Source organism: Phalangium opilio, unplaced genomic scaffold (genome assembly GCF_054372755.1).
Source record: "Phalangium opilio isolate 3A_F unplaced genomic scaffold, DU_Popi_V2 ptg000089l_1, whole genome shotgun sequence".
In the NCBI taxonomy this organism is placed as follows: domain Eukaryota; kingdom Metazoa; phylum Arthropoda; class Arachnida; order Opiliones; family Phalangiidae; genus Phalangium; species Phalangium opilio.
The window spans coordinates 5,466,306-5,480,538 of record NW_028324194.1 but is presented as its reverse complement, the minus strand read 5'-3'; the positions used below and the strand labels follow the sequence as shown (position 1 = coordinate 5,480,538).

The 14,233-nt window shown below is 37.2% G+C and overlaps 1 protein-coding gene and 1 long non-coding RNA gene across 2 annotated transcripts in view; both read left to right on the top strand.

Annotated features, from left to right (window-relative positions):
- LOC149647162 (uncharacterized) overlaps nucleotides 1–770 on the top strand; it is a 319,264-nt gene extending 318,494 nt beyond the window's left edge. The window contains exon 2 of the long non-coding RNA XR_016371877.1: nucleotides 737–770. This is a non-coding gene — a long non-coding RNA (uncharacterized LOC149647162). The remainder of the gene's footprint in view (nucleotides 1–736) is intronic.
- Nucleotides 771–1,707: 937 nt separating this feature from the next.
- The window catches only part of 5-HT2A (5-hydroxytryptamine receptor 2A), a 111,789-nt gene continuing 99,263 nt past the window's right edge, over nucleotides 1,708–14,233 (top strand). The window contains exons 1-2 of the mRNA XM_089849606.1: nucleotides 1,708–1,768; nucleotides 2,380–3,357. Coding sequence (XP_089705732.1) covers nucleotides 1,708–1,768; nucleotides 2,380–3,357 — 1,039 coding nt within the window. The remainder of the gene's footprint in view (nucleotides 1,769–2,379; nucleotides 3,358–14,233) is intronic.

Sequence of the window (14,233 nt, the reverse complement as noted above, 5' to 3'; positions counted from 1 at the left end):
ACATGATTTCAGGAATAATAAAGATTTTAAGGTTTCACGTATAATATATAAGAAATTTTTGTTAAAACACGATTTCGGGAATAACATATAGAAATTAATAGTCAATATCCAAGGAAAAAAGATTTTCTTCTAAGTTAACATTTTTCGCTGTTAGATATAACAACTGTGGCTGTCTAAATTTTAAGTTGTCAAAGCTTGTTACAAGAAGAATGGAGTTCAGTCAGCCTTAGAAGCAAGGTAAAATAATGTATGGGTGAACTCGTACGCCTCGCATAGAAAATTTTAAATTATAATTGCTTCTGTTGCATTTTTCAAAGATTTCTCTCATGTCGCAAAGTAGTCCTTGTCCTACGTACAAAAAGAAGTAGATTCTCTAGCCCAGCATTTAAAATTTCAAAAGGATTTTGTAAAGTAAAAGATGGTTATCACATACATCAAAAAGTGGGGTGGCGTAGCGGTTAGCGCTTTCGCCTCGCAGCAAGAGGATCCCGGGTTCGATCCCGGACTGTGGCACCGGGTGAAAATCTGGGAACAAATCCTTCTGCGTAGAGTTTGCAAGTTCTCTCCCCGCTTGTTAAAAGGAGTTTTCCTCCGCGGTCTAACCCGGTTTCTCCTTTCCATCAAAACTTGCAGAGGTTAACGGTAATAGTAAGTATAGGGCGCTGTAGGTTAGCTGTGGCATAGGGGCTAGCCACCACCCCTCTATGCATTGTAAAGGGACCCACCTGTAAATAAGTCGCGAGTTGACTTAGTGTGGATATCCCTTCCTAGACCAAGCTTAGATTATTATTATTATTATTATTATTATTATATCTACAATAGAGTATGAGATGTCAACCTTCTTAAGGTGCTTTAACGATGGGGACGGAAGGATAACATTCTAAAAAAATGCGTCACTTAGTCTATGATCGGAACAAAAATTGCTTCCATTCAGCAATAACCACTATTTGAAAATAAGAAGCCAAATTTGAAAAATCCATGCCTTAAGAAAAATATTCAATTTCAACATTAGCTGGGATCCATGTAATTTAAAAATTAAAATAAACGCTACAACATGTCCAGTTCATGAAATATGCGTCACACTATAGCTATAACAGTTTAATTTGTTAATTGGTCTTTTGAAAACCTGATCATTTATTAATTAACCTAATTGTTATATCTCTACGAGACTGGTTGAATTCTCACAGGCTGAGAGAGGTCAGGGGTTAGAGGTTCGATTTAGCAGACGCCACTAAACCAATGGCGGATGACGAAGTAGTCCTCGTTTTAATTATTTTGTAATAAGAAATCATTTATGTATTTATTTATTACACACACTTTCATATTTAGAAAAAGACCGTTCTTTTAAGGTGTAATGTTATGTTACCTGAACTTTTCCTTCAACTCATTTATTTTCCGCATTAATTTTCATTTGGCTTCCAAATTAAGACCATTTGTGAAACAATTGAAATTCGTTAGCTCATTCTTGAAGTTCTTAATTCCTGTGCAGACGCCTTTATTTAATTAAGTCTTTAATCAATAAAAGTTTCAACAGTGACCAATAGACGGCACTAAGAGGACGTTTTCGAAGTGAAGGCAAACTTTACTGAACTTCTCTCGATTGCCGCCGCATCCAGAGGTTATAAAGAGGAAAAGTGTATATAGATCGAGTGGGCAAGACTGAATGTGAGAGAGAGAATGGAGGGGCAGAGTGAGGGCAGAGACTGAATGAAGAGAGACGAAGGAGCTTCGGAATCTGGCAAGTGTTGCTCTAGAGTCTGGACACGAAGTACAGTCCCGTCAGGGATCAAACGGGTTTGGTGGTGTCTTCACCATCCTGTGAAGAAGACTATACCCAACCGGCCGTAGAGTTCGAACTATTCTCGCGAGCTTTCGTTGCATTAGCTTGATAGCTCTTTTCACCTTACCCTATATAGCTTTCTTTTGTCACATTACTGACGCTGAGATCGAAAAAAAAACAGTTCCTAGTCCCAATGCCTTAATCTAATCTGAATTTTTTCGCGCGACCAACGTGTGGAAACCAACTACAGTGGAAAAAAGGATTTTTATTTTAATCAAGCATGTTTTTCTCAAAAAAGAAATTACTAACGTCAGTGGTGGTACGTCTGATTTTAACTACCTCGTTAATGACGCAAAAAGAGAAAGAGAGAGAAAAAGTTAAGGTACGGCCATAAATAATAATAGGAATTCCTTTTCTAACCGCATCCTCGGGCGGCGGTAATGGCCTGCATTTTTTCTTCTTCTACGTTCACGTAACGAGTATTAATTAATACGCCCTTTTAAATAAGGCAAGCGAGTTCTTCTGTTTTTAGCTAATCAAGCACGTTGAATCACTCCGATGGAGGCTCATTAAGGGTCTTGATTTATCTCGGGTTTAAGGCCCCATTCGTGTACACGTTGTTCCGACATCCCTCAACGTCACTCGCAACATGCGATTCTTATGCTTAGGAACATTTATGGCAGCCCTGCAACACGTTACCTGCAGCCTGACTACGACGACTCTTTTACAAAAAGAGAGAATTTCCTTTCAGCTTCGGTTTCCTCGGCATAAATCAGACACCGATATAGACACCCTTTCGTCTCAAATAGCCTCATACGAGTTAAATCCATCGGATAGCGGAGTGTCCGCTAATTCGTCCGATTACCTTGTTCAGCCGAAGCAGCCGCCGCGTGTACACCAGCCGAGGATTATCTACAGTCGAAAATGGTACGAGAAAATTGTAGGTGGTGTCGGTAAACGAAAGACAGCGGCCACTTCCGGGAAACCCCCGAAACGGACGCGAAATTCAAGCCGGGAAGTGTCGAAAAGAAGCAGGATTAGTAAAACGCGATGGAGAGGCGAGGATGATAAATCGCTACGTCTAAGAACTTGGTCAAACAACTACAACAAATCCGAAGAAAGACTACTTTTGGTCGTCTCACCTTACCCAGTCGGTATCATGTCATTGCAGGAACCTGGTGTCGCGAATTTCAGCGATTATATGGAAAAACTAAACAATGAAACCCTGGTTTTAAGTTCCGAATCGGTTGTTACTGACTATGATTACGGGTTTTTCGTTAACAAAGGATTTCGTTCGAACACAGCAGCCGAAATTGCTAATAACAACAGTGGTAGTGGTGGTTACGTTTTTGCCAATGACGCAACAAGTCACTTGGCGGATAGTTACCGCTGGGGATTCCTGTCACTCTTCTTACTCGTGTTAATGGGAGGACTTGGTAATATCTTGGTGTGTTTATCCATCTGTTTGGAAAGGAGGTTGCAGAACGTCACCAATTACTTTCTTCTCTCTCTGGCCATTGCTGACTTGTTGGTATGTGTCGCTGTCATGCCGTTCAGCATTGGAGACGCTTTTTACGGTAAGATCTTTCCTATTACTTTTGGGGTAAAAGGGGTCAAGATTAGCGTCATGCAGATTTAAATACTTGACCACTTACCAAACAACAGTTGAATTGTACAAAATGGCAACATTCAAAATTAATATAAAATGCCATTTTCTTGTGATATTAAAATGTCCTTATTTATTTTATTTCAAATTAAGAATTTGACTTTTAGATTATTTAGTTTTAATGTTGAACGAAAATCAAAGTTCCTGTCTCATCAATTCATGAAAATATGGGTAGTGCAAATAAAATTGTACATTTCATTTGACTCAGTTGACACTATGTCTGATTTGTTTGGATACTTCAATAAATACATTTTGAGACGTATATTTTTCTGTTCCTAAAAAATAAATTTAGGGAAAGAATAAGAAAGTGACCCACCAGTCTCAAGTCAAAAACTTTAGGGCCCTACCAGTATTGTTTTATGGAAAACCAGATAAAGGGAACATAAAGCAAGGATTATCACGCTATGTTTAAAACATCCGACATTTATTGAAATATACTGGGGTTGTTAATTTTCCAGAAAAATGAAACGCGGAGAAGTTTCACCAAATCTAAAAAATAAAAACCATGGAATTGACTTTGAATCATTGTAATTAATTTTTTTAATCGATATAAAATGTTTTTTAGAATTTTCACTAATTTAATTAATGGAAGCTAATTGGCCATCGATCCAATTTCAACTCCTAATGAGGCCAAAAGTAAAAGTAAAACTGTCTCCCCCCCCTAGCTTTTTCTGTGATTTTAAATGGACCTGACCCCAAAAGTAACTAACGTAATGAAGTTAGCAAAATACAAAATAATTTGGGAACAAAATCCATATTAAGGTGAAAACTCGGTATCGGAAAAATACGGAAAATGTTCGGGGAAAATATGCCTAGGTAATTTTCCGACTTACAACCCTCTACTACGGCGATTCCTTCATAATACAAAAATATAATAATCCCATAAATCGCTTTTAATTGCAATTAAGCCTTAATTTGGATCGAGTTGTTCTCTTTAAAAATAAGAAATAAAGATTCAAAATGTTTAAGTAACAGGAACGAGTAATTCTAGAACCTGGATTATTTTATAAATGCCGAAACTGTTTAAAATGAAGTGGGTCTGAGTAATTAAGCCTCTTTGGGATTAAACATTACCAATATTACTTCAACCTTATGAGATAAACAAACCGCTGGTTAGGCAGAGATGGAAAGCAGAGAGAAATAAAGGAAGGTAAGGCATAAAAGAGATAGAAATGGAGGTACACGGGAAAGGTTGAGAGAGAGAAAGTGACATTGTGACAGAGGAAAAAGAGGGAGAACAGAGAGAGCTAGAGAAAGAGAGAAAACTACAGAAAATGCTAGAGAAATGGAAAGGATGAGAGAGAACTCAACACATTTTCATAATAAATATTCCATCTAAATACGCGTCAGGCTTAGTGTGGACATCCCTTTGACGACAAAGCTTAGAAAAAAACGACTTAATGAGAAATAAATTCAATGGCCAAGGCTTAAGGAGTATAAAACCGAGTATAAAACTTAATTCTAAACAGGTTATGTATGACAGTATGTTTTTATGGCATTCATTTAAGTCAAATTTTCATTTAGGAGGGAATTTTCATGGGGTTTGGGAAAGTGGAGGAAATTTCAATGTGACCATAAGTTCATAAGATATGTTCCATAAGTTTACTACTGATTACTCAGAGCTTGTCATGAAGTGAATAAGGTCATAGATCCTCGTAAAGCGAGGCCTGGTGATTCGCTGTCAAAGGGTTAGTAATGCAGACTAAATAAGAAGATGGACTGCAAAATTAACCACCGAGTGTAGTACTTCAATTGTCGGTAGTCGTTGTCGAACTAGCTCGAGCTGTAAGTCTCTAACATTACGAACTATAGGATGTCTCATACTTATGGAACATATCTTATAAACTTATGCTGGGACTCACTTTGATTCGTTTCATTCAGATAAAACCAACTATATTCGGTTAAGACAATTCTATTCCCAAAATATTCCCTAAACATTTCATCAGTTAACCTTATCACATTACTGTTGACGAACGGACATGGACACAGACATCTGGGATACCCCTGACCTAACACGTAAGAACTTTCTGTCTGTGGATCGATTCTTCAAAGGTAGTAAGGATAGCTGAGGGACAATCCGATATTGCTTTGATCCTTCCATAATGAGACAAGGAAAGATTGTTTTCTTTCTCTGTTGTTTTGAAAAGTTTGACACTAAACTATGACACTTAGTTTCCGGTCACGTTGACCAATCGCTTGTCGGGCTTTCTTTTCACGTGGCAAGAAAAATGAATTAAATTTGACCTGCATGACAGAAACGTTTCATGAACTGGATCCATAAGTTCATAAGATATGTTCATTCCATAAGTTAGTCACTGGTTACAAAACTGGAGCCTGTCATGAAGTGAAGTAGGTCATAGATTCAGGGTAAAGCGACGACTGGTGAGACGCTGTTAAAGGCTTAATAATGCAGACTAAATAGGACCTAGATGGAAATCCTGCAAAATTAACCGAGTGTTATCAATTTTAGCTTGTCGTTCTCTCTGCAAGCCCCTAGCATTACGAAGTATAGGTAGTGTCATTCTTAAGGACATAAGCATAAACTTGCCGAGGTTAACGGTAATAGTTAGTATAGGGAGCTGTCGGTTAGCCACGAGGGGTCGGACGTTTTGGAAAAAGTGTACGGGATTTCGAAATCCAATTTGATTTCTTCGGATTTCGTTTGATTTCGTCGGATTTCATCGGATTTCGTTTGATTTCGTCGGATTTCATCGGATTTCGTTTGATTTCGTCGGATTTCGTTTGATTTCGTCGGATTTCATCGGATTTAGTTTGATTTCATCGGATTTAGTTAGATTTCGTCGGATTTTCTTTGATTTCAAAATTCGATAAAATCCAATGGATTTCGTCGAATTTTGAGATTTTTCCCCTGATTCTGACGGATTTTGCGATATTTCCCTTGATTTCGTTGGATTTTGTGATTTCTTTGGATTTTGGATTTTGTAAATTTTGTAATGGATTTCGCGATTTCTTTACTGATTTCGTGATTTCTTTCTTGATTATGTGATTTTTTTTACTGATTTTATGATTTCTTTACCGATTTTGTGATTTCGTTGCTGATTTCGGATTTTTTATTTTATTTCGAAATCAGCATTGATTTTGGATTTCTTAAGTTGGATTTCACTGGTAGCGTACGGGATTTCATGAATGACCGACCCCTCTGTTAGCCATCACCCCTCTATGTAAAGGAACCCACCTGTAAACAAGCCACAGGCTTAGTGTGGAAATCCCTTCATAGACAAAGCTTAGAAACGTACGCTGGATCTTAATGAACCTGAAGCGTTCTAGAAGCTGTAGCGGAAATAAATAGCGACAAAATCCACGCGAAAAGCGCTGAATTATGATCGTTTTTGGTATGATAAATTTCAGATCAGGGTTTAAACTCTTAACACCAAGAGTGTAAAGATTCTATGATCGATAAAATCCTATACTGTTTTCAATAGGTTATAATGTAAATCCATAGAGGATCTCGAGTTTTGCTTCTAGTTTCATCAGGGGGTTAAGATATGGCTCCCTATTTTCATCATGCATTATATCCTCAGCCTCTTTTTATTGAAGACGAGATGAGATGAGATGAGATGTGAGGGAAGTGTAAGGCGGCTAAAACTAACAGAACTGCATGGTCTTAAGTGGGAAGAAGGGAAAGAGAACGAGGTTGTTCAATATTAGGTCCAGAGAAACTGAAAATAAAGAACTTTGTTCAAATTTTGTTTCCTTGGCATGCGTACAAGACGTGTCTAAGAGATTTGTCACAAATACTTTGATATTTTAGTATCCACTTGGTGTCTAACTTTTGCAAGTTATTCTTTTATCTTAAATTTAGCTAAAGAACCAGATTACAGAACTAAAGGAGAAGTTCGGGTAACATAACATTATACCTTAATAGATGTTCTTTTTCTAAACATAAAAATGATAAAAATATTCAAAATACTTAGCATTTAATTAGTCTGCTAAATCGAACCACTTACCCCTTCGACAGTAACGGGATTGGCTGAATTCTAAGAGAGATACGGGGTAAGAGGTTCGATTTAGCAGACGCCACTAAACCAATGGCGGTTGACGCAGTAGTCCTCGTTATGTGACAAGAGATAACTTTTCCTTTAATTAAAATTAAAATTAATATTAACAATTTTTGTGGCGTTCGCCCACCGGAAGTGCTGAAAATTTGCTTAATAAAGTCCACTAGAACTTTACCTTGCAGTTACGCTTGGTTTGTAACTAATTGATCGATGTCAAACATTATTTTTCCTAAGCCTCACTGCTACAGTTTTAAACGAAAATTAATTTTGCAATTTTTAAACACTTTCTTAATAAAGGGAGCTTACCACGAGCCTTAAATATCAAAGTTTAATTTTTCGAGAACGCCTTAACGATTTTCTAGGCAGGCAAGTTTATCTTTTTAAATCATTTTCCTCGCCGGTTTACCAAAATAACCAAAAATAATTGATATTTTGATTTAACTTCTCGTTGCAAGTAAACTTCAGATTAGAAACAAAGTATTTGTATCGCTTTGCAACAGGAAAATGTTTTAATGGGACTAGACGTACTTATTTAAAACGAATTGCTATAAAATTTATAAAAATAAAAATATATTATTAATTGAAAAGGTTAGGTAACATCAAGAAGCGATATCTAGTTTACTAGGGAAAAGGTATAAGATGCCTAAGTATTGCCGAGGCCATTGTCCCAGTCCCCCTTTCAAAATACAATGGGGCCGGGCTATTTCGCTGCCTCTCCTCAGTCGGAGAATACTCAATTTTCGTCATTTGCGTCGCGCTGACGTGAGTTTTCAAGAACCAATAAGATGCTGGTTGTAATTTTAGAGGCGGGGATTAACTCCGGACCTACATTTGGACTGGAGAGAAAGCTAGAAATGTGGCGAATTTATACCTTCTCCCTAATAAACTAGATACCGCTTCTTGGTGACATAACATCATACCTTAAAAGAACGGCCTTTCCTAAATACGAAAGTTAAATATTAAAATAAAAAGATATAATCTCTTATTACAATTTAATTAGCATTTAATTAATCTTAAAAACGAGGACTACTGCTCCACCCGCCATTGGTCTAGTGGCGTCTGCTTAATCGAACTACTTACCATTACCTCTCTCAGCCTGTGAGAATTCAACCAATCCCGTAGGGGTAAGTGGTTCTATTTAGCAGACGCCACTGAACCAATGGTGGCGCAATAGCCCTCGCTTCTAAGACTAATTAAATGCTAATTATTTTCATTTATTGTTAATTTTTACCTCTCCGTGTGACGTAGTCCAGGAGAGGTTCTGTAACGGCCGTGTCTGTCTGTGTGTCTGTGTGTCTGTCTGTCTGTCTGTCTGTCTGTCTGTGTGTGTGTCTGTCTGTCTGTCCGTTGTTACACCCACGTGACCGCGTTCGCAGTTTGCGTATCGGAGCAAACGTGTTCGCCATTTCCGAACTGCTTTCACAGTCACGGAAATGGCTCCTCTACTTGAGTTCTCACACCACCAATCTTCTGGTCTTTGTCCATACCACACGGACACTAGTCTGTTCTTACTGGCTGCTAATCACCACCATCTTCTGGTCTTCGTCCATTCCACGTGGACACCAGTCTGTACATACTGGCTTCTAATCACCACCATCTTCTGTTCTTTGTCAATCCCACATTGACACCCGTCTGCACTTACACTGCCTTCTAACACCACCATCCACTGGTCTTCCGTCTATTCCACATAGACACCAATCTGTATCATTGGCTTCTACTCCATTATCATCGTTTGGTTTTAGGATATACGCGGCGATCAGCTAGGGTTACGAGAAACGTCTAGCCTCCCTAAGGTAGGATCGCTACCAAAGGTTTTCGCATTTGCGATTTTTCCTTACTATTATAATGGAAACGAATCGTATATATACCCCAAAATTTGAAGAAAGCGGGAAGAGGGGTACCCTTCACTTTAAACGTCAATATTAGCAAAGTTTGAGAAGATAATAAGTATAACTTTATTTTAAACGATTTAACTATTATTAATGTTAATTATTGAAGATTAAAATAATTAAAAATAATTATATTTATTTAAATATTAAAGATAAACCTCTCGTGCAAAGAGAGAGATTATCATTGCCTCCTATATCTACCAAGGCCCGTGCATGCGATATATTTCCTTCATTGCCTCCTATATCTATCAAGGCCCGTGCATTGTGATATATTTCATTCATTGCATAAACATAAGCGAGATTGTTTTGGGAAAAAAATACTGCTTCCACTAATGCGTTTATACTCCTTGTTACTGTTGTATAGAGTAATCATGATAAAAGCTTAAAAAATTACGAGAGGACAGACCTTTTTTATCCTCATTCAAAAATATTTTTTGGTGCTAAGACTGCTTTAAAAAATCCAAACGGTTAGGCATTGGTAAAAAAGACAAATGATATTTTTCAAATCTTATGAGATAACGCCCACCTAGTTGAAAATTGCCGTTTTTTATCCGCGGGAGCCATTCCTTATGAGAATTTCGATGCTAGTAGGTTGTCAATTAAACTACCGGTATATTATTGTTGTTGGAAATTAAGTCAAATTAAGTGGTTGTAAAGAGCCAGCAGGTTTTTGCCACTTCTTTTTGTGAGTATTTGATTTTTATATGTAAAATGGAGGAAGATAATGTTGAGAGTAAGGATGAAATGCGGAAGCGCAAAGCGCGGGAAAGGATGAGGGCAAAAGGTCGACGTTTTCATTGGATACTTAAGGTTATATAATCTTCTCGACACGGAGAGGTAATATTTTGGTTTTCCCGACTTGTTTTGTTTATATTTAGGAAAAGGTCGTTCTGTTAAGGTATAATGTTACTTGTACTTTTCCTTTAAATTATACGACACAACTTTAACAAAATTCAATTTAATTTTAACTAACATAATACAATTTACCCAACGAAACGAAGAGGGAAAATCTTGGTTTTATTGACCTATTTTTAAAATTTTTGCGAATTTAATTAAGAATCCAAGGACTTGAGTTAAAATCTGTCGTCCTACTTTCGCTATAAACAAGATTATAAAACTATTAACTGTTGAGAAAAGTTACATAAAAGGAAGGCCTTATTTTTTAAATGACACTGTCATCTGAGGTAAAATCAGGAAATAGAGCAAATACCGTATATTGGGAATTGGGATACAAGAATTTGGGCAAAGTGCCAATGCACTTGCCTTGGGGATTATGGATCCCTAACTTATAATCGTAAATGCTCTGTTACGTCTTTCCCGATATTTTCCTTCATTATGATAATAATGAAAAAGTGTAGAAGGGCATAAAAATTATTAAAACTTACAAATTGACACATACGTGGATAAAATGGATTGGCAACAGATATTGAAATTAGTAAATAACAAATTAAGAATCTTACGTAATATCATCAGAAGTTCATAAGATGTGTTCCATAACTTTGTCACTGGTTACAAACTGGAGCTTGTCATGAAGTGACGTTTGTCATAGATTCTCGTAGAGCGACGCATGGTGATTGGGGCGCTGTTAAAGGCTAAGTACAGACAATTTAGGAAGATGGACTGCCAAACCAAATGTACTACTTCAATTCTAGCTTGTCGTTCTTGAACTCGCTCTCAGTAACTGTCTAGCAATACGAAGAATAGGTAGTGTCAAGACATTGGTAAACTTTGCGTAGTTTTTGAAACGAAGTTCGCTATTTCATTTTTAACGGTATAGATTATTTGCACAAATTAGCACCTAAATACTATTCAAAGGTTAGGCAACTTTTTAATACCTCTTCCAGACATGATATCCCGCGACTTACGTGGAATTAGCATCTCTTTTTATTTATTATTGCAAGGCAAACAACAAAACCTGATTATCAAAAGAAGTGCAAAAACTAATGGAATGACAGTCGAAGAAACCGACAATAAAACGGAAACGTACAGAAAAAGAATAAATCAATAATTTACCTGAACGTAAGACAGCTTCAAAATCAGAATAGCAAAGCAAATCAAAACGGCAGTCAAAGAAACTCTGATATTATCAAAAGGAAACATACTACAGAGTCTTCCGGAAGTGAAAGAAAACATTAGCTAGATTTGTTTGAAGTAATAGCGCAAAAATTTTAAAAATAAAAAGCGTTGAAATTTTAAAGTAAATAAAATCAATAAGAAATGTTCTAAAAAACGATGAAATTTTAAAGTAAAAAAATTCAATAATTTTTGTTTTAAATAAACCTTGAAATGATAAAGTTAATAAGGAATTTTCTAAAATATCTGCAAAAGTATGATGAAAAAGTATCATACATCTTAAAATTATCAATAGGGATTTTCGACGTAATAGCACGAAGTTAACCGAAAGAAAGGTACTACCTAATCCATGTCGTATTCTACCTGCATACCAAATTCCATACATTAAACGAGATTGAGTGACAAACATCCAAACTCACAAACTTTCACATTTCTATTATTAGGAGGATCGTGATTGAATTGGCCCGTTTACATGATAGTGGAAACTTATGAAGCTTTGAAATTTTTGGGAAACCAGTAGCTCCGGCTCATTCATTGTCTACTTTGCAATGTACTGATGGCGGAAAGTGTGAACAAATTAGCTATAGGTGACCCTTTATGTAATTACATAAGTGTATAAAATATGATCCATAAGTTTGTCACTGGTTACTAAGAGCTTGTCATGAAGTGACGAAGGTGAAACGTCATAGATTCTCGTAAAGCGTCTCCTGGTGATTCGCTGTCAAAGGCTTAGTACAGACTAAATATTAAGATGGACTGCAAAAGCGAGTGAAATCAATTCTCGCTGGTCGTTCTTGAACTAGCTCTCAATAAGTCTTTAGCATTACGAAGTATAGGCAGTGAAGTCATACTTATGGAACATATTGCTTATAAACTTATGGTAATAAAATAATCCCATATCAAGTTGAGGAAATTTAAAATTTCCCATTCAAGGACTAAATGTTTTGGTCCTTACCCATTCAAACTACTCCGTTCATTACCAATATTATATTGTTTGACCTAATACGCTCATCTGATGAAACGTAATTTGACGGTTTCCTTAATAAAGTTAATCTTAGCCTCTACGCGGTACTAATATGTTGATGAACGTAACCTAATTAAGCAGGATCGTTTCTCCGATACCTCGAAAACTAAAGGGAGTGAAGCTAGTACGTCAATACGCTTTGAGTACCTTTCTCCAATCACTAGTGTCAACCTAACCAAGTTCACGACGACGCCTCACATTCGGTATTCGGGGAAACTTGAGCCGCTTTATGCCGAGCCATAAGTTTATCATGCCTCTAAGTACACAAATATGGGTTACGACTGGGCATCTTCCGCAGGCTACTGTGACGTCAGAACTCGTATAGCGCTAAGGTCAGAAGAGAGAAAATTTTGAAATTCCAGTCGCGGTGCAGCCACCAAGCGGTCGAGACGATTACAAAATGGATCAAGTGAAATAGATCATCCAATGGAATAAAGGAGATTTTTACGTTTCGTATAGGCATGGGGGGAGAACAAATTTTACTTAAGCAACCCCAAAATCCCCCCCCTCTATCTCTCTCTCTCTCTCGTGAGATAGAGGCGGTTTCAGTCCTGAAACATTCTAAAAGGCATAAAAGAAATGCTAGGCTAGGCAGTACAATTTTGTATTGAACTCGAGGTGATAAATGATACGGAGAGAGTATAGGGTTTCATTAAAGGAAAGGAGCCAGTGAAACAATATTGCCATAGAAGTAGCAGCCATATCTCTACTTAGAGGCATGATAAACTTATGGCCGAGCCTATCGAGATGGGAATTGGCATAAGTCTTTGCATTTTAAGGGCAGTTAAAAGTGAACTAAAATTCGTTATTGTCGTCAAATGTTTTCGAGTATCTTTTTCCGATTATAGACACGAACTAAAAAGACAAGCATCGTGGAATGAGGCGGAAATTTGATTGTTGTCGGAAATGTGGCGTGCTTCTGTAAGCGAAGCTACTGGGTGCCGAAGCTTGATGGAAGTACGACCAGAAGTAGGATAACAGACTAGAAGTAAAGAGCTCTTGGTAATAGATCCTGGCACTAGTGAACCAATTTGAGGATTTTATGCCGCTTCCATCGCGCCTACACTAGAGAGAAAAAAATTGGTCGAGTTCCAAAAAAATTTCCTACCCCCTTCCCCTCAACCTAAAGCCGCGGAACACGGACGCGGGTGCTTGAATCTAGTTCGGCCGTCTACCGCCGCGAGCGTCTCACGTTTTGGAGGGAAAATTCAGAAACCGCTACCAGAGGGCCAACCGTTGGTGTATTATCAAGAATATTCACTTTCGCCAAGAGAAGAATTTGTTTAGCTCAGTATTTCAAGTCTCATCTCACTTCTGGTGTTAGTCATTACGTCATTGGCTCTTTAAACTTCAACCAAGAAAGATAAACAGGGAAAGCTTAAACATTTGTTTTTTTGTGGTCATGAAATTTAACACTGAAATATATTGGCGATTAATTTCAAATTATAGCGATAAAAGATATTCAAGCGTTATTTCCCCCACATTGGCTTAATTTACAAAGGCACAAACTGTAGCACCTTAACACTTTTAATTCTAGTTTAACAATTTGCCACTTGCGTCTAAAAATCCCATTCCCAAAAAATAGTTTTACGTAAATTATCTGAGGGCATCAGGTCAGCTTTTGAAAAAACAATCAACACACTTCAAAGGCCTTCAGTGTTTTCTTTAATTTTAGAGCTTTGAAACTATACTCCCATGAGTATTTTAAAATTTGCCCTCAATCACTTATGGAACACATCTTCTGAACTTATGCTTATATAATGGGGAGGAAATTTTATTGCC